The sequence below is a fragment of the Mandrillus leucophaeus genome, unplaced genomic scaffold (assembly GCF_000951045.1).
Source record: "Mandrillus leucophaeus isolate KB7577 unplaced genomic scaffold, Mleu.le_1.0 Scaffold173, whole genome shotgun sequence".
Classification (NCBI taxonomy): Eukaryota; Metazoa; Chordata; class Mammalia; order Primates; family Cercopithecidae; genus Mandrillus; species Mandrillus leucophaeus.
This window is the reverse complement of record NW_012101732.1, coordinates 1,713,151-1,739,818: the sequence shown is the minus strand read 5'-3', so window position 1 is coordinate 1,739,818 and position 26,668 is coordinate 1,713,151. Positions and strand designations below refer to the sequence as shown.

The 26,668-nt window shown below is 36.1% G+C and overlaps 1 protein-coding gene across 1 annotated transcript in view; it reads left to right on the top strand.

Moving 5' to 3' along the window:
* The window catches only part of KHDRBS3 (KH domain containing, RNA binding, signal transduction associated 3), a 198,285-nt gene that overhangs the window by 61,465 nt on the left and 110,152 nt on the right, over nucleotides 1-26,668 (top strand). Inside the window, exons 2-3 of the mRNA XM_011977076.1 lie at nucleotides 4,991-5,109; nucleotides 25,464-25,580. Of these exons, the coding sequence (XP_011832466.1) occupies nucleotides 4,991-5,109; nucleotides 25,464-25,580 (236 nt within the window). The remainder of the gene's footprint in view (nucleotides 1-4,990; nucleotides 5,110-25,463; nucleotides 25,581-26,668) is intronic.

Here is a 26,668-nt window from a genome sequence, read left to right as displayed (position 1 = left end):
TACACATAGGCTAGGTGATATAGCCTGTTGCTACTAGGCTACAAACCTAGACAGCATGTTGCAAAGCCAGAGTACATGTTACCATACTGAGTACTGTAAGCAGTTGTAACACAGTGGTAAGTATTTTGTGTATCTAAACACAGAAAAAGCACAATAAAAATACAGTACAAAAGATAAAACATGGAATACTTGCAGAGGACACTTACCATGAGTGGAGCTTGTGGATCTGAAAGTTGCTGTGGGTGAGTCAGTGGTTGAGTGATGAGTGAATATGAAGGACTGGATCATTACTGCACCCTTTTATACATCTGGCAGCATGGAAGGTTTGTTTACACTATCATTGCCACAGACATGTAATGCTTTGTGCTGTGAGGTTACCACAGCTGAACCATTACTAGGCAGTAGGAGTTTTTCAGCTTCATTGTAATCTTACAAGACCACTGTCATATATGTTGACTGTAACGTCGTCACATGGTGTGTAACTGTGTATCAATAGGGAGATGTTTTCTTTGTGCATAGAAGTAAATTAAACATTTTTTTCCTTGCATTGTGTGTGTTTGTGTGTAAGTAAACAGTGCATTTGGTACTGATATTTGACTATCAGAACATGAAGTTTCCTCATTTTGTGCAGTAACTGCATGCTATTTTATTCTAGAGTGTGCTCTAGCCTACTTACCTAGCTCCTGCTGATAGGCATTTAGGTGGTTCCCAGTGTTTTGATACTAAAGACAATGCTGTAGTGGATAATTTTGTGTGTAATATTCCGCATCTATCTAAGTATATACGGAGGTTAAATTTCTAGAAATGAAGTTGCTAGAACAAAGGAAAAATAATAATCCGTGTGTTTGATTATATGAGAGAAATGAAGCTACTTTAAAAATTTTACATTACTAAAATGTTTATATTGGAAACTTTACTCATTTAAATCCAAAGATTTTAAAGCTATTTTTAGATTAATGGACTTTAGTATATCTTGTACATTAAAAAGGAAAAGAGGCCATTGCTTAGGAAGTTCTGTACTAGACCAAAGCGAAACAAATGAACAAACAAAAAACAATATAGATATTATTACTGAAACAAGAATTCTGCAGTGAGAGAAGTTTGGTGTGTATGGTTTGAAAACATAGCATTTTAATCCCCTACATTATCTAAAACCTTAATCACACATTTGCTTATTATTTCTGAGCTAGGAGATGGTATTGGTACATTAAGCTGTTTGGTACCAAATGTAATCTGGGGATTAGTGAAAGTCAAATCCCCTATGCATTTGTCCTTGAAAATCTGATTGGGTTTTCTCTATTGGTGACCTCTCTTTGCTACAGTTAACTAGAGGGTCACATCCATCTTGGTGGCTCTCAAGCATCTTTCCTCCCTCAGGGAGGATGAGAGGGGAGGTAGCAGAGGTTTTTGAATATGCAACTCGCAGTTAGGGACAAGCATAAATCCTTGAGACAGCTGTCTCAAGATTTCATGGATAATTTTGTACAATTCTCCATTTTTGTGCATTATGTACAATTCTCCATTTTGTGTATTTCTGGATTTCAAAGAAAACATTAAGCTACTTATAATCCTCAAGTAGAAAATAAAAATTGTTGATTGAACAGCATCTACTGAAAACAGTAAAAGTTTCAACCAGTTTTGAGTTACATATTGGAAGGCACCAGGGCCTGAGGAAAGTACAGCAGTCATGATTTAAACTAGGTCTGTTTGACTCCAGCGATGGGCTCAGGGCTCTTTGTGTTGTTGTGTGGTGCTTTAGGCCCATTAAATGCAAACCTACATGCTTCTGATATGGCATCAGGCTTAAAAAATTAAAAAAAAAAACCTTAAACAGTAAAATATTCCAACACTATTCAAAATTTGAGATAGAAACAGTGTGTTCTAGCAACTTAAGATTTGTAGGACGCCGTGTATATGTAGAGAGGAAATTAGATATTTTATATAGATTTTCTTTCATTTTCCTTTTTAAAATCATCAATGATCTTAAACTGTAATATGTGATAAAATACATAATTCCTAATTTTTAAAAACTTATCTATATGATTTTCTTACATCAAAATGTTAAATAACACTGATACAAGGAAGAACGTGGAATTCTGAATTTGTGGATTTAAATATTGCGCATCTGGTATGAGTTTTCAACAATTACTAAACTGCTTTGTTATTCGAAAAGAAAGGAGACAGTTGAATCTATTTTGACACACATACACATACCTTACAAAAAAAATATTTTAGGACGTTTCAGTGTACCTGATTTTGTTGACTCTTCTAACTATGCCAAAGGTATTTCTAATTATTGCATAAATAGATAATGAAAGATGGGATTTATTTTCTTCTAATTAAAGCTGAAGTCATGAATTGTTATACTCGGAGCAGCTGATGTGAGACTTACTGCTCTTTACTGAAGAAAACAAAACCAATGTAGCTCATTTATACCATTGGTGCTACAATTTTCAAACTCTGTGTGTGTGTGTCTATTCTATTCTTGGAAAATTTCTGAAAGAGTATATAAAAATAGTTGATTATAATTATTTCTGGAGTTGAAGTGATAGGAGAAACCTTAAAAAAATTTTGTATCTTGTCATATTGTTTTAAATTTTTACCATGTGCATGTATTATTTTTATAGAAAAAATCAATAAAAATTAAAGGTACCCTTGTATTTCTGTGTTTATTTTCCATTACAGATTCCACTTAGACTTAATTTTTCAGGATCAAAACATAGTGTAGTACAAGAAAGCAAACAAAATGACTAATTCATTTATTTGGTGACTTAGTCTTTTTCTCTTCTTGGAAGCTTTGATTAGAAGCTGCAGATATAATTTGCTGTTTTCTCTTAGCCATCCTTTTCTTATCTTCAGTTTCTACCCTGCTTCCTTCCGTCTCCCCCACCACATCACTGTTAATCCCTATTGTATAGTGTCTTCATATACTAACCAATTCTCTGATGCCAGCTGTGTATCCAATAATTCAATTCTGAAGCTAACTGCAGGGGTTAGCATCAGGCCTCCTCCCCTCCCCACAGATCAAGGGCTTAATCCCATAAGACTGCCCCCACTTCAGATGCCAGCCACAGTATAATGCCCAGGCTACCCAGGTTTCTGCCTGACTACAAATTTGGAGGTTCCAGGAGCCTCCCTCAGGTTTGATAATTTGCTATAATGACTCACAGAACTCAGGAAAGCACCTTGCTTACTATTAGTGACCAAAGTTTCATCAAGGAGTGAGAGGCTTTGTCAGCATTTGTAAGTCACACAAGATCCTAAGGTTTTAGAACCAAATCGTTGGATATTCTAGTTCCCTTTTCTCATTTTAAACATGAAGAACCCGCATCCTAACTGATATACCTTTTTCTAATGGCAAAGACAGTTATTAGCAGATCTGAATGAGAATCTTAGAATTTTTATGTCCCATTTAGTGTCCTTTAAATTGTAATAATTCTTTGTTGCTCATTCAAAACCTTTGTTTAATAGACAATAATTTAGTTAGAAATGGGAGGCTGCATAGCATGATGGAGTGAAAGCTCCTCAGTGGAATTATGAAGCCCATTGGCTGCTTCAGGCCCGAAGCTTCCAGCTTTAAATAAATCTTTCATTTATCCCAAGATACTGTAAACATCTTTCTTACTTTTTGTTTGATATGACATACAAAGTGGTGGGGGAGACTGTACAGGCACCTTGTCTTTGGAGTTGAACAAACCTGAGGGTGAATCTTACCTTTGCCATTTATTGTGAAGTCACCTCTTTGAAACTCCTCTTTGTCATCTGTTTTGAGGATTGAATTATGTAATGAATGTGAGTTATCTTGTCCAGGGATGGCATATTAATAAGTGCCATCTTAAATGTTAAGATGAAATCATCATAACGAGTAGAGCAAAGAGCATTAGTAAAGACATTAGCATATAGTTGATATGTGTCATATGAACATTCTTAAGTGTTCGTAGCTTACACAAAATGGATAAATATGTGTATTCCTTTGTACAACTGATGCTGTCTTTGATACCTTCTCCAGACTGCTGTTTATCCTTCTCTGAACCTGGGTGTCTATTGGTTGGTCCCTAGAGGTAACAGTTCACGTACTCATTCATTCATCAGTCATGCAAGCGCCTAATTTTGTATCTCTTGTACAACCAAATACTATGCGCCGTAGGGTGAATTAAACTTTATGCTAAAATTTTCTAGGATCTGGAACTTGCTTAGTTGAAGATGTTTATGAGTGAATAAATAGATTTTACCTGAGAGAAATGTATGTTCTAATGGGAGAGGTAGCACATTTTTTTTCCCGTCTAAGGGTGGTAGTAGAGTTGCACGTAAAGTGCTTTGTGAGTATCAAGGTGAGAGTGATTGATTCTTCCGTTCTTGCCGCCCCATTGAGGAAACACTTGCACAGAAAATGAGATTTAATGTGGTTGAGTCTCGAAAGGAGATGAAGATGAAATCATCGTAACAATTAGAGCAAAGAGCATTAGTAAAGACCTTGACATATAGTTGATATGTGTCATATGCAAGGAGGGAAGATTTGACTGGGGAGGTAGGCTACTGGAAGGTTGTGTAGGGTGTTTAATGCCATCATAGAATCAGTTCTTAGTTGTAGAAGCCTTGAAAAGCCAGGCAAGATTGATAAATAGGGATGTTTCAGCGCTTTGCATCATTGAACTGTGAATACTTATGGCTTTTCTTCTTTATTTGATCAGCCTTATCTAGGGATCCAGAAGACCCGAAGTAACGTATTTTTGTGTTTGTTATCTGGTCTATTGTTCTCCTCTGTTGGTATGAGCAGTTGAGATTTGACTTTGTAGAGCCATGATACATGCATCTATTCCATTTATGAAGAATCATTGATAAAACAGGAAATGTACTTGAAGACAGTTGCCTCAATTTAATAGTCCATACTTCAGTAGTAGTTGATTTCATGCCACAACAGAGCTAACCAGAACACCAACCCCTGCATTTCTGAGTCATACACTTCATGGTTATCTTTTTGCCTCCACAGAAATAGAAAAGTTTCAAAAAGGAGAAGGCAAGGATGAAGAAAAGTACATCGATGTGGTGATTAATAAGAACATGAAGCTGGGACAGAAAGTGTTAATTCCTGTAAAACAGTTCCCTAAGGTAAGACAGTGAGGTCTACACTGCTGATATTTTAACCTGAATCAAAGGGGAGCAGGTGTTTAATTTGTATCCCATTTGGTGTTTTTAGAGATGTTTCCTCTTAGCATCCCCCTACACACACTTTTAAAGTTAATTAAACACTTAGTAAATTTAGTCATTCTGTCTTTTCCCTTTAACTTTAGTGTGAGTTACAGATTCCTGAAAATCTATCCTTTTGAGTCAAACTAGCAGTGTGTCTTTGGCAAACCTGGTCAGCTTTTTTCCACTTTAGTTTCCGCATTTGTAATATGAGGTTGGATGATTTAAAATTAAATGAGATAATCTGTGTTAAATGCTTGGTACATAAAGGTCCCACAATATCATTGTTTATATTTTATTTAAATCCTATTTTTCGTTTGTTTTTCTTCTGAATGTTCATGTACATGATTCTTGCATGCTGTTGTGTATATTAGGAGTTCATTTCTTTTTATTGATGAATAATAATCTGTTACCTGAGTATATCATTGTTGTTTATCCATATGTCCAGGCACTTTTAATTTTTCGGTTATTATAAATTAAATTGCTGTGAACACTTTTATACACTTTTTTTTTTTTTTTTTTTTTTACCGTTGTATTTTGTTTTAAGTTCCGGGATACATGTGTAGGACTTGCAGGTTTGTTACATAGGGAAATGTGTGCCATGGTGGTTTGCCCCATCCCCTGGGTATTAAGCCCCACATGCATTAGCTGTTATTCCTGTTGCTCTCCCTCCCCCCGCTCCCACGACAGGCCCTAGTGTGTGTTGTTCCCCTCCTTGTGTCCATGTGTTCTCATTGTTTAGCTCCCACTTATAAGTGAGAATATGTGATGTTTGCTTTTCTGTTCCTGTGTTAGTTTTCTGAGGATAATGGCTTCCAGCTCCATCCATGTCCCTGCAAAGGACATGATCTCGTTCCTCTTTAGGGCTGCATAGTATTCCATAGTGTATATGTACCACATTTTCTTTATCCAGCCTGTCATTGATAGGGATTTGAGTTGATTCCATGTCTTTGCTATTTGTACAAGTTGTTTCATAACCAGGTATGTTTGTAACTCTTTATTAAATACCCAGTACTGAAAATTGTTGTGTATTTAGTATTACAAGAAATTATCATACTTTTTTCCAAAACACTTATACTTTGTAACATTTCTACAAACAATGTATGCAGGTTGTGGTTATGGCGGCCTCATACCCCCATCAGTATTTGGTGCTGTCAGCCTTTTTTATTTTAGCTATTTTGATGGTATATTGGTATCTTCCTGTGGTATGAAGTTGCATTTCCCTTATGATTGATGATTTTGTGCAATTTTTCATATCCTTATTGGCTATTCATGTATTTGAATCTTGAAATCTTTGCCAACTTCAAGGAAATGTTAGAGTTCTTTAGAAGTTATAAAGATACTCTTCTGTATTTTCTCTAAAAGTGTTATTGTAGGTTTTACTTTTAGGTCTATGATGTATCTCAAATGCATTTTTGTATATGGTATGAGAGAGAGGCTCAAGTTCATCTTTTTTCCCATATGGTTATCTAGTTTTTCTTGCACTATTTGTTGAAAGATGTTTCTCTCCACTGATTCTTTTGGTGCCTTTGATGAGAAAATCAGGTGAGCATATAAATGGGGGTATATTTCTAAGCTTTCAGTTCACTTCTTTTAATCTATTTATGGATCCTTATGCCAGTACCACACTGTCTTGATTACTATAGGTTTTTACATAGTGAGACATGAGTTTAGGTAATATAATTCCTTCGCCTTTGTCCTTCTTTTTCAGGATTACTTAGATATTTTAGATCCTTTACAATTACATATAAATTTAAGAATTTCTTTGTTAATTACTACAAAGCCATCTGCTGGGATTAGAATTGCAATTGCATTGCATCTGTTGAGCAATTTGTGGGAGATTTGACATCTTAACGATATTGAGTCTTTCATTTAATTTCTATCAACAGCATTTTATACTTTTTAAGGTAGGAGTTTTGTATATCTTTTGTTAAACTTATTCCTAAATATTTTGTGGTTTTTTTGACACTGTTGTAAATTGAGTATTTTTAAATTTCTATTTTCCAGTTTTTTTCTAATATAAAATTTTGTATACTAACCATGACTTCTGCTACCTTGCTAAATTTGAATTCACTTATTCTAGTAAGTTGTTTTGTAGATTTCTTAGGATTTGTCATACACATCATTATATCATTTGCTTAAACAGTTTACTTCTCCCTTTCCAGTTTCTATGCATCTTATTATTTTACTTGCATTATTTTGGCTAATATCTCCAGTATAATGCTGAAGGCAAATGAGCAGAGTAGAAATTATTCCTGTTTCTAGTCAAGGAGGAAAACATGCAGTTATTTTAGCATTAAGAGCAATATTAGTTACAAGGTTTTTTTGGTAGATTTCATTTGTTGGGTAGAGGAAGTTCCCTTCTACTTCAGTTTTACTCAGAGTTCTGATCCTCAGTGGGTGGTAAATTTTTTTCAATGCTTTTTCTGCATCTATTGAAATAAACACAAGGTGTTTCTCTACACTGTTTATATGGTAGATTTTAATGATTGATTTTTAAAACTAAAACCTTCTTTGTATTCTTGGGTTAAACCCTACTTAATAGTGATATATTATCTGTTTCATATAGTGCTGGATTCAGTTGCATCTTATGTTAATGAGTGATACTGACCTGTACCTTTTTTTTTGAGACAGAGTCTTGCTCTGTTGCCCAGGCTGTAGTGCAGTCACGCAATCTTGACTTACTGCAACCTCCGCCTACTCGGTTCAAGTGATTCTCATGCCCCAGTCTCCCGAGTAGCTGGGATTACAGGCATGCACCACCACGCCTGGCTAACATTTGTATTTTTGGTAGAGATGAGGTTTCTCCATGTTGACCAGGCTGGCCTCATGTGATTTGCCTGTCTCTACCTCCCAAAGTGCTGGGATTACAGGCAGGAGCCAGCACTCCCAGCCTGACCTGTACATTTTTTAGAGTAATATTTTTGTCAGATTTTAGTGTTAGTGTTATGCTGGTTTCATAAAATGACTGGATAAGTGTTTCTTTCCATTTTCTCAGAGAACATGTATCAGATTAGTGTTACTTATTCGTAAATATTTGATAGAATTCACCAGTGAAGCAATCTGGGCCTGGAGTTTGATGATGAATTCAGTATCTTTGATATGACACTAGACAGATTTCCTATGACATCTTTTGTGAAAAATTTGTTTTTAAAAGGACTTGTACATTTTATCATAATATTTCAGTTACTACTTCAATCATTTTTCTGATCCTTTCTCCTCTCATTCTTTTGAGATTTCTGTTACGCATATGTTCAGCCTTTTGTCACTCTCACAAAGGTTTCTGTGGCTCTGTTTTATTTTTTCCCTGTCCTTCAGATTTTACAACTTTTACTGCTGTATCTTAAATTCATGATTCATTTCTATCTTCATTTTGCTGTTAACCCACCAAGTAATTTTTTTTATATCAGGAATTGTGATCATCTGTTTCAGAATTTATGTTGGAATCATATACACATGTATGTGTGTAAAAATATTTTTTTCTCTGTTGGAATTTTATATTTTTTAATTCATTGCAAGTATTATTTTCCTCTGTCACTGAGTATGGTTAAATAGGTCCTTGAACATCTCTGTCTACTAATTTCTGAGTCTTCTAAATCTTGGCTTTCTTAGATTTATTTTGCACTGGGAGTCTTTTATCTTGATGAAGAGTCATATTGCTTTAGTCCTCTGCATCTTGAGTAATTTTGGATTGTATGCTGGCTATTGTGAATGTACATTGTAGAAACCTTGGATTCTGTTTCTTTCTTTGGAAGAATGTTGATATTTTTGTTTTAGCAGCTAATTAACTTGGTTGGATTTAGGGTATAAACTGTGTGTCTATTGGGCAGGAGTTCAAGTCTCAGTTCATTTCTTTCCTTAGTTTGCCTTTTTGTGTTTAATTTCTGTCATATGATTCAGGGGCCAGCCAGAGATTTTGGAAGATTTTATACATAGTATTTGGTGATCTGCAACTCTGACTGTCTTTTCTAGTATTCCTCCCTCACTTTTCAGCGCTATAGTTTTCTCAATGTCTGCCACTAAGGCCAAAAGCTCTAAAATGAGTAAATTCACCCCAGGGTATTTCCTTTGCTGAAGTCATAGCTTTCTTTCAGAATCCGCCTGTTTTCGATCAGTCTTCAGCGCTTCAGATAGTTAACTTTTATATTTTGCTGTGAGTTTAGGAGTTTACAGTTGATATTTATAGGTGGGCAGCCTGTTAGGAATGTACTCAGCCATACCTGCAGAACTCAGGGGAATATATGTGTCTTGTAAACAGAAAATTACATTATGAACATTTCATAGACAGGCTCATTACTCAAACATGACTGGTGGAAATCTTTGTATATTGATTCTTTATGCTCCATATGGCCTGTATACTTAATATGCAATAGATACAAAGATGACCAGATTATAGACCCTGTCTTTAAGTAGTTCGTAGTCTAGTTGATGATGATTAACCTGAAACTAATACTTTGTTGTCTCCAAGTTTGTAAATGAAATAAAATAAAGTGCAGTCATGTGCTGCATAGTGATTTCAGTCAATGATGGACTGCATATATGATGGTGGTCCCATAAGATTATAGTACTGTATTTTTGCTGTATCTTTTCATTGTTTAGAAATACAAATATTTACCATTGTGTGACAGTTGCTTATAGTACTTAGTACAGTAGCGTGAGGAACAGGTTTGTAGCATAGGAATAATATGCTATATCATATAGCCTAGGTATACAGTAAGATATGCCATCTAGGTTTGTGTAAGTGTGCTCTTTGATGTTTGCACAATGAGGAAATCATCTGACAATGCATTTCTCAGAAAGTGTTCACATCATTATTGACTCATAACATCAATAAAGTATATGAAATAAAATCTCAAATATTGTTTTTCACTGTCGGCTTTGAGGTAATGAAAGAAAAATTATAATTTCTGTGTTTGAGATTAGAGTCTATTTCAAGTACTTAACAATGTCTGAAGTAGACCATTTAGAAGTCTACTGCTTTCAGGATACTGAAAAACAGTATTTCTGCTTAGCATAATGGAGCATACAAGTTTAAAGCCAGCTCTGTTTCAAGCTAATGTAGCACTGCAATCAATCCTAAGAAGTTTTCATGCTTGTGTCAGTTAATAGAATGAACTGGAGGAAACGAACAGGACATACCCCTCTGTAATAGCTGTGAGTAGAGAACAGTGGAGTGTGGAATTAATGCTGATGGTACACTTCCAGCTTCTGGGGCAAGAGAGAACTACTGTTTGTGAAACTCCATCTGATAAAGTGATTTCTATTAATTGAATAATATCTATTCCCTTAATGAACCATTTTCAACACTCTTTCAATGACACAGCATTGGACACATGAATCATTTAGTGTTCAGATCTTAATATATATTCACTCTCTTGAGTTATGTATCTGAGCATATAAAGGGTGAAATTCTAAATGCTGTTTTATGAATTTTTTGGAAGTTTTTTTAAGAAGCTATGGAAATTGTTCTCCATGGGTTTTTTGCAGATAAACCTTAACCTCTGGTGCTGATCAGTGCCAGCTTGGAACATGGTCAATATAAATGCCAAATCAACATTGGAACAAGGTACCCTGTCTTTGAGGACCTACAGATACATTACGGTTTAGGGTTTACATTTATTTTTTTTCCACTGGTTCATCCGACAGTGGATCTGGCTCTGTCTATACCTAGCATTTATTGAGGGTCTTCTCTGAGCCAGACATTGTTCTGGGAAAATCAAAGTGATTAAGTCATGGTCTTTGGGCTCAAAAAACTGCCAGTTTTTTGGTGAATGCAGATGAATAAGTTAATATTAATAAAACGGGGGGCCCTGAAAGGACAGAGAGGAGGGTCCTGGTGATAGGCTCAGAGAAGGCTACTCTAAGGAGGTTGTCTCTAACGAGGCTGGCTGGCTGGGGTCAGAAGTGAGATAGTGAAATTGAAGGGTGACGACCGAGGAGCACTATATTGAAGCACAGAAGGCATTTGGGAAATTACAAGCCAATTTATTTGACTAGACAGATTTTTATAGAAGACATAAATGAATGGTAAGAGAGCAGAATGCGGGTGGCATTGGCCAAAGGTCCTGCGAAGTTAAAGTAGAGAATGACATTTGAACTGTTGTAGACGATGAGGCTCCTCTAGGTGCTTAATGATGGCAGACTATTTCAGGAGAGGGAATGCTACATGCATAGTCATGCTGGGGTGAAAGAATGCTTATGGACCATTTTAAAAAGTGAGTTGGAATATGACATTAAATACATTATATCTCTATGCATAATGCTGTGTTTTAAGTGTCTATGCTATATTATTAAGTGAAAAAAGAAAAGTCAAGATACAGAAAATACAGGATCCAAGTTGGAGAATTATTTGAAAAAGCCAACCAGAATCTTAATAGCACTTATTTTCTGGAGGATAGGTTTTTGTGATATTTTTCTACTTTACATGTTTCTGTACATGAATGTTTTAATAACTTAGTGTAACCTTTATTAAGATAAAAAAGATTTCAATTTTTTGGGGAAAAATGTGCCTGAGATTTTTACTCAGGAGGTGTTTTTGTACTGTGATTGTGATTTTCGAGGTTTAGTGTGCTATGTTATGTCTATAAGTTTAAATTAGGTTTATTAAATTTATTAATTTGATAATTGTTCTTTTAGCCTCTAAGCATTCAAACCTGTATACATACTATTTGCAGTAACTTTGTCTTAACCGGCAAAAGTTTCTAACGTTAAAAGTTTTTCTATAATCTGCATGTTGGGAATGTGATGTATTTGTTCTCCCCATATAAATGGTTAAGTTAAGGATCTTTGAGAGATAAAGATCTTTCTGAGAGATAAAGATAAAGTCTGTTCCTGAAGTTTCAGGGAAACTGCCTTTTTTGAAGTGGGCTTGCATTTTTTCCTTGTACTATAGTATGTCGTAGACAATTTAAAACCCCTAAATTACTACTTGGTAGAAGCCTCTTCCATGGAAATCATCATGGATTTACAGATTTCCTAGGATAGTAAATATTTTACAGTCATAGACATATGTTAAATGTTGCCATTTTTGTTGTTCCTGGTTGATTTTCAGAGACATAATATTTTTTCAGATAATTTATGTGAAAATGATTTTTGATGTTCACTTGATAATATACCTCTAGAAATAAAGTGATAATGTACATGTATGCTAGTTTTTTGTATCCACAGTGCCAAAACTAATCTGGTTGTCTTAGACCGTTGCGCTGCTATAGCAAAATACTGAGACTGGGTCATTTATAAAGAACAGAAATTTATTACTTACATTTCTGGAGGCTGGGAAATCTAAGATCAAGCAACTTGCATTTGGTGTGTGGTGGGGGCCCTCTTGCTGCCTCCTAGCACAGTAGAAGGCAGAAGAGCAAAAAGAACCTCAGCTAATTACCTTAGCCCTTTTAAAAGGCTTGAATCCATTCATGGGGGCAGAGTCCTCATGACTTCAGCACTTCCCAAAAGGCTCTACCTCTTAATTACCCCCAAAGTGGCCATTTTCAACAAGAATTGGAGGGGAAACATTCAAACCATAGCAGCTGGCTAGTTGGGATTTTGAATCTTGTTGACGTCAAGGCAGCCTGATATTAAAAATAATCACTTAAGGATACATTTATTTACTGTGAGTCACTCCTGGTATTCATTAAATCTTGGGCCTATGATAAAGTAGAAAGGCCACTATGGATTATATAAATGTAGAGAAACTGATTGGCCCATAATGGCCATTGTTTTATGATGGATGGTTCCCTTCTACTTTCTCATTTTGTCAACCCACGTCTTGTAGTGGGAACTGGAAGGAAAAGAACCGGTAAGCGGCAGCAGGAAGCGTAAATCTTCAGAAGGTACGTTTGTCCTGTTCTCACAGGCTCTGGACTTGGGTCTTACGACACAGGCCTGTCTGTGAGAATTGGGAAGTTATTTAGGTTGGTATTTACAAATATGACAGCATTTCAGACGTATTGTGGAAGGAATTTAAATCTTAACGTTTGCTCTCCTTACAGTGCTTGATTATTGAGGCAGAAAGCAACACTTGAACTTAAATTTGATAAGTGAAATCCAAAAACAGCCAGGCATATACTGAGGGGTTCCTGAAATAATGTAGTAATATTGTTTGGGGGCATATTATTATCATTGGTGTTATTTTCCTGAGCCAATGAATAATTAAAAATTTGATTATAATCCTTATATATAAGCCCCGAAAATTTTTATTACATTTAGAAGACTAGAAACAGTCTATTACATGTACGTTGGTCACAAAGCAGCAAATTTAAAAATTAAAGTGTGTGATGAATTTTGTTATATTTAACTCTTTAATTACGTCTCTGCTTACTTTGAGGTACATCGTAGAAGATACATCTCTATGTCTATTGCTGAGCCAAAAAGTAAAAATATTGTTAGTGCTTTAGCAATGTACTGCTGGGATTATGTATCTTGGATATTACTATACTGATTATTTTGGCTCTGGGCTCCATAAGGATCACCAAATTGGACCAGCTTGAACATTACGTGACTGTACTGGTATTGGAGATAGGAAATGTGAACAGAACATAATCCCTCTTTTCTAGGATGCAGTCTTTTGGAGGAAAATGGCAAAAATTCATGCCGTAGACTGAACTATAAATTTCCATTAAAAGAAATAATGTGTAATTACATGAAAAATGGATACATAATACAAAGGCAGACTGAGAATCATGATTATAGAGAAAGAAGTCAGGCTTATGAGCTAGCCCGACCTGTGCTTTCTGGCACTGGGTGTGTCACCTGTCTCTGTTCCCGACTGTTAGACCAAATGGCCACTGAACACTTCCACTTGGATATCCCACAGACATCTTAGAGATTTGCCATGTCCATATCTCAACTTCATACCTCCTCTTCTTGGCCAACCTTGACTTTTTCCTGTGTTCTTTACTTGAGTAAATGACAGACAGCGCATGTATTTGAGTGCCCATTACAGATACCAGAACATAATTTTTGCCTACACACTTCTCCCTCATTGACCTGCTTGCCTCCATCCTTCAGATACCATTCATTTACTTTCTAAATGAATTACCATCTATCTCTCTTTACATTTCATTTCACTCCTTAATTTAGAACACTGTCACCCCTTACCCTATCTATTGCAAAAGATTATTTGCTGTATCAGTTTCTTGCCTTTGATTTTAAATCTTCCATTTCATTCTCCCACTTGTAGCCTGACTTTTGCAGTCTGGGATTTTCTGGATTAACGATTTCATGTTTATGGGCTTCATAGCTTGTCCTCCACACACTTCCTCCTGGAATATCCAACCTTGAGCAAATGCAGATAGCAAGTGTGTAAGATAGCTTATTTCAGATTGTATATTACTTGTGTGTGCCTGTGGGTGTATGTCTATGTTTATTTTGCTCATATTATATTCTGGAAAAGTCGCTTGTACACGTCATTGATCTTTAGCGTTACTAACATCTAAATAAGTTGGGCTGTTTATCGTTTAGAAATAGATATTAGGTTAAAATTACAGTCAATAGAGCAACACCAAATAATCTCAACCACTACTAATAATACCTAGTGATCTAGAGTTGGAAAATTAACATATTTAAATAATAGTATTTATAACTGTAATATATTGTAATCTCTGCAACAACAACAAAGAATCAATAAAAACCTTATTGAATAGTGCCATTCAATTTGGAGAAAAATAAGCTTTAACTCCACAAGTATTTATTGAGAAACCATTATATAGGAAAAATGGTTAATTAAATGTGGGTCCTACTTACTCTCCAGTAATTCATAATCTAATAGGGGAAACGATAAATTTTACTAAATAATACAGGTTAAAGATTGACTTAATATTACAAAAGTAGAGGCACAGCATGGAATTTAAAGGAGTGATGGAGAGTTATTTCTAGAGAAATAATTATGAATGAAATTAAATTTAGTCTTTAAGAATAAATTCAGGACATTAACAGACATGAGGGAGAAGGGTAGAATAACTATTGGGCTAGAATGACTTCATTATGGGAAATAGTGGATCATAACATTTGTTTAAATCATAAGGAATATATTCTGGAATGCCTTCAGTGCTTTACTTGGGCATGGAATTGTATATATCTAGATGAGAACTCTGAAATATTTGTGATATTGAAATAAACAAACACCTAAACACAAGTTTGGAATGACTTACTCTTAGGACGTTAAAATGCCCATGTAAAAAGTGATTGTTATTTTCAGGGGTGATTATCAGAATCTTGAAAATGATTTTACAGTGCTAAGCTCGACTCAGCAACTATGCTAAGAAACAAGGGTTTTGTTTCTGAGGAGGCTACTCCATTTCATGTGAATGCCATGGTCCGAAGTCCATTGTTAGGTTTACTATTGTTTAGAGTTTGGCATTTACTACACTGATATAATTCAAATGAGATCAGAATCCTGAATACCAAGAAGGGGAATTTATTTAAGTAATCATTATGTTAGTGGTCAAGATTAAACTTAAAATGTCCCATTGCGCTAATAAAGGTATTGATCTGTTCTTTCATTTCAAGAGAATAAAGGGAAAATAAACCTTGTTTGTTCTCCCTTTGTATTTTTGTCCTTGGGCAGAAAATAGGTAAGTGTAGATTATAAACTAAAGATGTTCTTTGACAGTTTTTGTTCTCCCCAGTAAAGTACAGAAAGCGAGTCCTTGGGTGGTGTTCTCCAAAGAGGGGTGCATGCTTTCTAATACAATTAGGTGCTGGGAAAATACAGTAGAACTTCTATTTACGTGTAGACTTCTGTTTATGTGTGTGTACACACACGGAATGGTTTTCTGTGTGCGAGACATTATTCTAAGCACTTTACTATTAACTTATTTAATCTTTATAATGTGAGATAGACGTTATTATTTCCTGTTAACATATGAAAAACATGGAAGAACGCAGAAGAGAAGTTGAGTAACTTGCTAAAAGTTACTAAGTAGCAGGTACTTGAACCCTAGAAGTCTGACTCCAGAGTGTATGCTCTTAAGAAATTAAACTTTATTAATATTTAGTGCAGGGATTAATACAGTACCCTTACATGACTCATCTAAGTCAAGTTATATGCACTTTGAGACAGTATCCTGAAGTGAAAGGGGGTATTCCACAATGGATCTCACAAGGATATTAGTATTAGATAAACAATATAAATGTATTTTGCTAGATGAGCGTCTGAAGTAGAATGTAAAAAGGAGGATATAAAGAATTTTCTAAAAAAAAAGTTTAGATACAGTATAAGATACAGACAGTGCTTGACTTACATTGATTCAACTTAGGATTTTTTCACTTTATGATGATGTGAAAACAAAACACTGTTTAGTAATTCATTTGCTTCAAGTGTACTGGGGCATACAGCTATTCATATGTGCCTGGTTGCAGGTTTATGGGTTATATTAGCTAGTTTTAATTAAACATGTCCTCCAGTGGGCAAATATTACTGCAAAAGACAGTGTTAATTAAAGGTTGTTGATAAATACAATCTAAATTAGTGAGAAAACTACAGAGCTGATACTTCTTTTGTGCCTAGTACAACTCAGCCTTATAAAAAAATTAAAAACAACTATGATCCAGTTGGATATGACAAGAACAGTCTTCTCAATCGGAACTATTTCTCTATGTATAGTAGTGTTAATGATGAATCTCTTGGCCTAGGTAAGTATTGCAGTATTAACCAGTGATAGGACAAGCATATGATTTTTAGATAGATAAATATGTGTGTGTATACACACACAGTACCCACGGAAGGAGCAAAGGTGTAAATGTGGGTGGGGATAATTCTTACATTGCCTAACTTACCTTTACTGTGGAATATTTGAGGTAATAACCTATAGGTAGTGTTTACATTTGCTGTCACCATGGGATGTACTGATGGACCTGCTTTCTGGCCTTCTTCCTTTCTCACAGTTTCTTAGCTGTTAAACTGATTTGCGATATATACCGATCCTCAGCTTACAGTGGGGTTTTTGCCCAATAGGCCCCTTGTAGGTTAAAAATATTGTAAGTCAAAAATATATTTGACACACCTAAGCTACTGAACATCAAAACTTAGCCTAGCCTGCCTTAAATATGCTGGGAACACGCAACATTAGCCTATAGTTGGGCAAAATCATTTAACACAAAGCCTATTTTATAATAAAGTCTTGGATATCTCATGTAATTTATCAAATACTGAACTGAAATTGAAAAACCAGAATGGTTGTATGGATACTGGAAATAAAGTTTCCTACTGCGCGTGTTTTGTTTTCACACCATCATAAAGTCAAAAAAATCCTAAGTTGAACCATTGTAAGTCGAGAACTGTCTGTATCTTGTACTGTATCCAAACTTTTTTTTAAAAAATTCCTTATATCCTCCTTTTTACTTTCTACTTTAGACCCACCTCTAGAGAAATAAATTTACATTGTTTATCTAATACTAATATCCTTTATTTTACAATTCTTCTCGGGTGTCTTTTTAAACATTTTTAAATAAACACTTAGAACTTAAGCTCAATTACAAGTCCTTGTTGGCCAGTTAGACCCCATATACCAAACATGTGCTTCCTTTCGTTTCTGCCTGTGTAGTGTATTCTAGGTTTTGTTTTAATTAACGTCTTGGGTAGTGATTAATACTTTTTGGGCATTAATTTCAGTTGGCATTTGTCATTCACTTCTGTATGCATGAAATATCTCTTGCCTGTCATAAGTTAGTGCTGTTCTAGACAGTCACTGAGGTACAAAGATGAGTAAGACAGGGTTTCTGCGCTCAGAGAAATCACCACCTTGCTTCCCAACTTAGGAAAAAGAAGGTGGCAGGCGGGTAGCTCGCCAGGCCTTAGAAAAGACCGTAATGTTTGAGGGTATTAAAATTTGACTTCTTGATCGGTGATGCTTTGTCATTTTTATCAGTGGTGTAGTGTACATATTGTGCTCTGCCCCCATGACCACACATGCAAGCTTTCAGGCCCTGCGTGGTGCCTTCCTGGAGTTTGTCTGACTCTGCATCTCGCTTACCTGATTGCACGCAGCAGAACTGACACAATGCCAGTTCCGAGCCCGAGCTTTAGGAAAGACTTCTAGCTTCTGCTTTTCTCATCTTGGAAATCAGACACCATGCACAAACCTATCACGCTGAGGCTACCATGGTAAGCGGAAGCTTAAGATACTCAGGTGAAGAGTCAGGCAAACCAGCAGGAATCGAGGTCTCCCCTGACAGCCACCACTAACTCATGAGCCCATCTGCCCCCAACAGTGCCGAAGTTGATGAATTGTGAGCAAATAAATGAGACAGTTATTTTTCAAGATCATTCAATTTGGAAGTAGTTTCTTATGTAGTAGTGGATAACCAAGATAGCCTTAAAGTGGAACTTTTCTGTCCCTAATATTCTCATTGCCAAGTCAGTTAAGGTTGTGTGAAAACCATGTAGTTTATACCTGTTACTTGCAAATAGGGACTCATAGTTTCTGTAGAATATAGTTTGTTCTGAAAAAAGTTTTGATGTCTTTAATTGAATATAACATTATGGTTTTTATGGGATAGAATAGTTATTATATATCTGTATGTGTGTTAGGCCAAGAAGTTTAACTCAATTGCAAAATACTGTTACTAGAAATTTTCTTTTTTTATCCTATGGGTCACTTAATTTTGCAGAATGTGACTTTTCTTTTTAAATACCAGAAGGTATCCGAGTCCATTTGTGCTGCTGCCATAAAATACTTGAGACTGGGGAATGTATAAAGCACAGAAATTTATGTTCTCACAGTTCTGGAGGCTGGGAAGTTCAAGGTCAAGGCACTGGCAGGTTTACTGTGTGGCGAGGGCATGGTCTCTGCTTCTAAGATGGTGCCTTAAACACCGATTCCTCCTGAAGATTAGGCTTTTGTTCAGGAGAAGGATATAGGATAGGTGGGTCTGGGCGGATTTCACCAATCCCTTATCCCCCACTGGCTCCCCAGAGGAAGTGGTTTCTTTATTCTCTTTGACTTTCTCTGTGAGTGCCTGGGGGCTAGGAGGGATTTTTTGCAGAAAAAGCTTTTAAGAAGGTTTCATCTTTTCTAATTGGGTGGTTTCCAGGGCTTCATACTCTCATGTTAGCCCACCCCAGATGAGCAAATGCTTGAGTTTTATTCCTCCCTGTAGATGCCTGGACAGAGATACCTACAGGGAGAAATAATTTTTGCCCAGGGACTTCAGTGTTAATTTGCTTTCTGTCCAGGTTTTTTTTTTTTTAATTGTTTAAAGGGTGGATATGACGTTCCTTCCGACTCTGTACGTCTGAACTGAATGTGCAGTTCTTGGAGCGCAGCAGTTTTGAGAAGCTGAAAAAAATCCCGAATGGCTAAAATTAAAAGCAGAAATGTGTTGAGGCTAGAGAGGTGAGCCAGAGCTTGCTCCGGGAGGGCTTTTCACAGCAGTAGCAAAACATTGGCACTCAGGTTCGCAGGACAGTCACATCGTCGTATTTTAAGCAGAGATGTAATATGGGCAACTTGTGTTTTAAAAAGACCTTTCTGTTGATTGAGGGAAATGGAAGTGGATACAGAGAAAAGACTCTGCAGTGGTCCAGGGAGAGGAGATGAGGGCCTAGACTAGGGTGGTTGTGGTAGGACTGAAGAAAATGGACAAGTTTAAGAGATGTTTCGGAGGTAAAATCATTAACATGTAACTCATTAGATCATTAAGATGTATTAAACGCCCTCTCTATTCATGTTGGAGAGAGAAAGCAGTGAACACACAGGCCTAGTCAGTGCCTTCATGCAGTAGGTGGCAGGCTTCAGGCCTGTTGCTGCGAAGACGGTGGCTCCATTTGCTGGGCTAAGGGACTCTGGAAGAAGAGCATGTTTGAAGCTGTGGTGGCGGAGTTTCCAAGTTCAGTGTTGAGTGTTGTGTTAGAGGTCAGTAAAATAGCCCTTTATTATACTAATCAACTTTTTGGTGAGCACTCAGTTACGGGAAACCTTTTAATGGGGACCATGACATGTTCTTGAGATTTAGTTGTTTATGAAATGACAGCTTAACTGTAATTGCTCCCCAAGGAACAGTGTCATGTCACAAATATAGTTTAGATCAATTAAAGCCAGTTCAGAAAGGCATTTGGTCTTTGTCAGTGAATAATATAATTAATGTAGCTTATACATCATGCAGTGAAACTCAAATATACTTACTATATGTTGTTATACCATCTTCATAATCACTCGAAAACCAACTCAGGGTATGTGACTTTTCCTGACTAGTGGAAACAAGCAGTTCAGCTAATCTTTAATGGAGAAAATAATGGGACTTTGGATGGTTTGTGTTTAAAAATGTAACATTTGTGTGTCTGTGAGAGATACAATAATTGACATCCGGAGAAAAATTATTAGTCTTAGGAATTATAATTTGCAAATTAGTAAAATGATAATTTCCATGTAAGTGAACAATAAAATTATTAATAAATGAATATTTATTAATATTAATAAATGAATATTTATTAATATTAATAATATGTATTAATGGACAAATTAGATTATTTATACAAATGAATGTTAAAATGTATTTTCTTATTTCTTACTGTCTTGCAGATATAGTTTTAAAATAAAAAGCAAATCAGGACATGGATAAGGAGAGACTATTTGAAAAGGTGATTGCAAGAGCACAGAAAGAGACTATGGGCAATAGGGAGAGGGGTTATTAAAAAGGGAGAAAGACCTGACCGTGAAAACTGTAAGTTACATCTCAGGAATCAGGCAGAAAAGGGCTTTCGTTTCTTGGGTGAAGTGCTTGAGGCCAGAACGGTGTGGGGCAGTGGGATGAATGGGTGGCAGTGGCAGGATGGGACGGTGATCAGACAACACTACCCCTTTGGCTTTTTTTCCAAAAGGTCCTTCGGGTAGAGCTTGTCTGCTGGTTCAGACTGAAGATGGGTCAAAGTTCAGGGGTCTGAAGAAAGGAGAAAAGTGGAAGCAAAGTTTAGCTAACTCAGGATATATGTCTTTTTCTGATTGATCAGTGGAAACAAACAGTTCAGCTAATTTTTGAGGGGCAAAATAATGGAAATGTTGAGGGTTTGTGTCTGTTCTTGCTGTAGGTAAATAAAGGATCATCTGTGAGTCTTATCTAAATCATGTGGGTAAGAGTGGTCCTTTGCAACAAGCACTTTCCAGAAACACAAAAGGGTGGGAAGATTTCTTAATCATCACTGCTTTTAGGTGCACAGGGCTGCTTAGGTAAAATTCAACATTGTCACAGCGCTTAGCACTTTATCTGATATTTTAATCTTCATAATAACCCTGAAATGTAGTGACTTTTATAAGCCACACCTGGAAATTATGAAACTGAAGGCTAGAAATGCTAAGAAACCACTGTGTTCACATTGCTGATAAGATGGGGGCACTGTGTGATGACACCCCTTCAGAACCCATAGCAAGTGGACATCAGGAGGTGTTATGGGACTAATGGCAAATAAGAGAACTGTGCTGCTTTCATTGTTTATTGTTTGTGTCATCCAGAAAGTCCAAAATACATACTCAGTCCATCTGTTGGTGAGGCCTTTTCTTGTTGCGAGTACTGTGACTAGCTTGCAGGATTTTTTCTTAAAAAAAAAACAAGAAGCAACAACAAATAAAACCTACCTTAGGGTATCATATGGAATGCATGGAGGAATTGAACTTGCAAATGGAGAAGATAGTAATAAGGACTTTAAGCCTAGGAAATTGTCTGTGGCTTTTCCCTCTAGCAGTATTTCTTACCCGGGCCACAACTGACATTTTAAACAGGTCACTTCTGTGAAGGGCGGGACCATCTATTTCTGATGTCCGACATTATAGGCCTTTGCCCGTAAGTCCCAGTAGTGACCCTAGTCATTGTGACAACCGAATAAACATGCTAAATATTTCCACATGTCCCACAGGAAGGTGATGCAACATCTGCAGTTTGAGAACCTGACAGAGCAACCAAGCACATTACCACTATTGTGACTCAGCTCTCAGGACGTTCAGTAGCCACATAATTAGTTCTAAATTTCAGAATCTCTTGACTTCCAGTCAAAGACCAATTCCATGGCCGATCTGGGTGGCCTGGGCCAGGTCATGCCATGCTCATGCCATTTTCAGTGTGGTGGCTCCCTTGGTAGCCTTGTCCCACTTGCCATAGGTTCTGAAGGGGCGGCAGTTCCAGAGAAGGTGGGTCTTGTTCAGATAAAATTGTATATATCCACAACAGTTAAATTCATCTATTTATTACTTACTAATTTGGCATCAAGTATACACAATCTGCTGGCTGCTCTCGTGGGTGATTTTCATATACTTTCTTATTTAATTCATGCAACCTGCACCCGCAGTAGGTAGTATGATCTGTGTTTTGTGGATGAAAAGTCTGAGACTCGGGAGGGTTAATTTGACTGGGGAGATTGAACTAACTTGACAGGGAGATAATGGTTGAACCAACCGAGTTAAGAGGAAAAAGAAGGGAAAATAAAAGTGTTTCTGGTTGTCACAGTATTCATTTATATACCTTTTGTGAACAAAACACTAACAGAAGTGGAAAAAATAAACCCCTAAAGGTATATAAAGGTCATATAAAATGCTTTTTCTTTTTGCCTAGAATGCTGTCAAGTGACCTTTAATCAATCATATCTGTCTGTGGACTTCAGATTCTTCCATATAAAATTAGATGTTTGGATTGGATGATTTCTAAAGCCTCTTAGTTTTTATCACTTGGGAACTATTTGACCACTTAAGATGCAAGATAATTATGACTATCTGACTATCAAAATTTATTTTTGCTCCCTTTTTGAAACCTCTTAAAATAAATATAAATGAAATAAAAAGGCATAAATTTATGAAGATCACAAGAATGGGAGAGTGAGACAATAGGCAAATGATGTCTATAAAATTTTGGTGCTTGCAAAATAGATAGATAAATGGTAATGGAGACCAGAGAAAGCAGAACCCTGAGCTGGCAGGCGGAGAAGAATTCAACCAGAAACATGTTCATTACTGTGGGAAAACTCGAGAGCCCTCAGGAATTGTAGATAGCAATTATGGTAAAGGTGGATTTATGGAGTAGAGCTGACAAGAGTAGACTTGGTTGAAAGGTATAAGAAGTAGTTAGATCACAAGATGTTCTCATCTTATAAAACCAGGCATCTGCCCCTCCACATTCTAGCAAAAGACCAGAGGTTTCTTGAAGAGGTCGAATTGGAGAACTGTGAGGCTCTAAGACACAGACAGATACAACTGAGGATGAGGGTGAGATGTCACACTGAAAATGAGGGAATTGTTTCCTTTAAAAGTGTGTGTGTGCTTAGTGATGGGATTCCCAGTATTCTGGCAGCTGGACTTAACACCTCCTCTTAAAAGGTTGAGGAGTTTCTCTTCAGGGAAGTGCCTCACCCAAGTGAAAAGAAATATAGATACTGATATTTCAGTAGCTCTTGATAAAATAACTCAGCTGCCATGTTTACAGTGAAGACTACTCTTGCCAAGTCCCATGTATGAAAACAGAACTTCCAGTCAGCAATCCTGAATTTTTAAGAACAGATAGTAGAGGATTACCAGACATCTGATAAAATCCCATAAAAGAGAAAGGGAGCAGCTCACAAAATGAGGAAGGGGAGACTCTTGAAAGAAGCAGGTACTTTAAACTCCAAGGTGGGGACAGGCTGCTGTCATTAATATCTTCAGAAAGGATGAGAAATGTCATTGTTTCCACAAAATGTAAACAAAACACCATAAAGAAGAAACAGCTATAAGACAGTCTTATTCATAGTTAAACATTTGATAGCAAAAATGAAGGAATCAATAGGTATATAGGAAATGTAGTTAAATTCTCCAGAAAGTAAAACAGATACAAATAATAAAAGAGAAATTTAGAGATAGCAATCCATCTCAGGATGTCCAAGGTCCAAATAATAGAATTGTCAGAAAGATAATAAAAGTGAATGGGGATCTAGAATCAGGTGGGATTGTATGGTCAGTACCCAGTCCCACGTGATTCTTGCTCCCATTTACTCCACTTTTTCCACCCTGTAGTAGTATTCGACTTTGCAAACTCTGCAAGTATAACTTTTATATTTAAAAATATTTTACTGAAAATGACATTTTAACAAGCAAAAAATAATTACATGCAAAGATTAAAAATATATATTTGAGTTTTGGTTGAAGACCAATAAAATTAAAAGTGGGAAGGAAAAAATACCATTTAGATTTTTTAAAGTGATAAGTACTTATTTCAGGAAAATTACTTCAATTGCCATAGTTAGGTAAATTGAGGAACAATTTTCTCTTAGAAACAGCAGCGCAGCAGTGGCATGGATCGCAGAAGAAGTGGCTGCTCTGTGAGTTTGTAATCAAGCATCTTGCCAAGGCGAACAGCTTCCTCCCTGCTGATTTTCTATTTGGAAGCAAGAAGTAGTCATGATTTACCTTAATTATAGCAAGGCTTTTAAAAATTGTATGAAATTCCTGATTATTTATATTTTTTTTATTCAAGATGTATGTATTGAGTGTCTGTTATCTGGCAAGCATTGTTTTAAACAGTATTTATATTGACTGACTGAATCATCAGAACAGCCCTATGAAGTCAGGTCTTGTTGTCATTCCTGTTTTACAGATGAAGAAACTGAGGTATAGACAGGTTAGGTAACTTGCCCAGGGTTACTCAGCTGGCAAATAGAAAAGGCTAGGTTTTAAATCATGGTAGTCTGGTTACAGAAGGCATACCTTAATTAATTCACTACTATTCTGCTTGTTGAATAAGGAACCCCAGACACCTAAGGTTAAATAAATGGCCCACATTCCCATAGCTAGTTATTTTAGAAGCAATAAATTTTGTTGTAAAGCTTCCATTAGCCACCAAATGCTTAAGAACTCATCTAGGCCAGTACTCTCACTGATTGAGTAACCAGATCTAAGGGCTGACCAGGTAGAAGAACCAGATATTCCACAGTGACCGGTGTAGTGCATGTTAGAGACACCTGCTGTCATTTTTTCTCACCTACGTTCTCATCCTGTAAGTGTTCATTCATGGTGGTATTCAACGTGTGCTGAAACAGTTAGGATAGCAACCAAGGAATTCTGGGAAATTAGCTTCATTCACAGTTGTGGAATGTAGCCATCACTGAAATAAATATAAAGAAATATATCAGGGTTTTTTATTTTACGTTTAGCCCCGTTTTATGTGGTTTGTGGGAAACATCATATTTTGATGCATATAGCAGGAACTTAAATATTTGCCATTAATCAGTGATGTGTAGAACACTACAGTGTTTCTTAATGTTCAAGATTAAGAAATTTCCTTCAGATATAAATGCTACAAATTTGGTTGTTTATTTTTCCTAGTTCAACTTTGTGGGGAAACTTCTGGGTCCACGTGGCAATTCTCTGAAGCGTTTACAAGAAGAAACCTTGACAAAAATGTCCATCCTTGGGAAAGGTTCCATGAGAGACAAGGCCAAGGTAATATTAATTATAGAAAATGGCTAAGTTGTGAGTTATGTTATATTATGTACTCTTATATTGTCCACTGTATTCATATATAGTTACATAAGGGGATTTATTTGTGGTACTGTTTAGAAAATTGAGTCACTCTGGTCAGCTTCAGATTATGTAGTAACCTAAACCTGCATCTATAACATTTATAGTCATACATTAAACAAAAGCATAATACTTAAAGTTTTGATTGCAGTTGTAATATGTCACCTTGTAGGAAGTAAGATAACATTAAAATTATCGTGAAAAGAAATAAAAGCTATCTATAGTCTCATCGTTACTGTTTGCATTTTAGATTAGTGTTTTTGGAGTCTTTTTTTCTGTGCAGACATTACATATAGTTGAGTTTATAATGTATATACTTTTATTATTTTTGCTTTTTATTTGATATTGTATGCATTTTAGAATGTTATTAAAATTGATTTTAAGTGTTTTAGTAATTGCTTATTGTTCTAACACATAATTGTTCTACTTAGATGTATTCACATTAATAGTCATTTTTTTAACCAGCTAAAAATACTATTATTTTTATTGATCATTTTCTTAAATATGCCAATTCTGAAAGGAATTTTCTCATATCATAATGTGTGTCACTTACATTGTTTTCTAAAGACACATGTTGTTTTCTCATTATTAAAAGATTTACTGAGAATCAGATCCACATTGAGTGATCACATACCGTGCAATGTTGAACAGTGATTTTTTAAACACAGATGATTTCAACACACTCCCAACATCCTCACAAAAAGGCTATCTAAATAATAGCTTTTATAATAAAAATGGCCAGTATTTGTTTATTGAACTGCCACTGTGAGTCAGGCACTGTGTGAAACATTTTACATGTGTTCCTTCATGTTATCCTTGGAAAAATGGTGGGAGATAATATTTTCCTCATTTTACCTGTAAGGAAACTGAGATTCAGAGAACTTGAGTGTATTATCTGGGTTAACTTGGGAAATTTTTTGTTTTCGACTAACATGGTTAATAAACCCATGGTTTTCTGATACCAGCACCCATATATTTTCGACAGCAATGGAAAACATGACATGTATCAG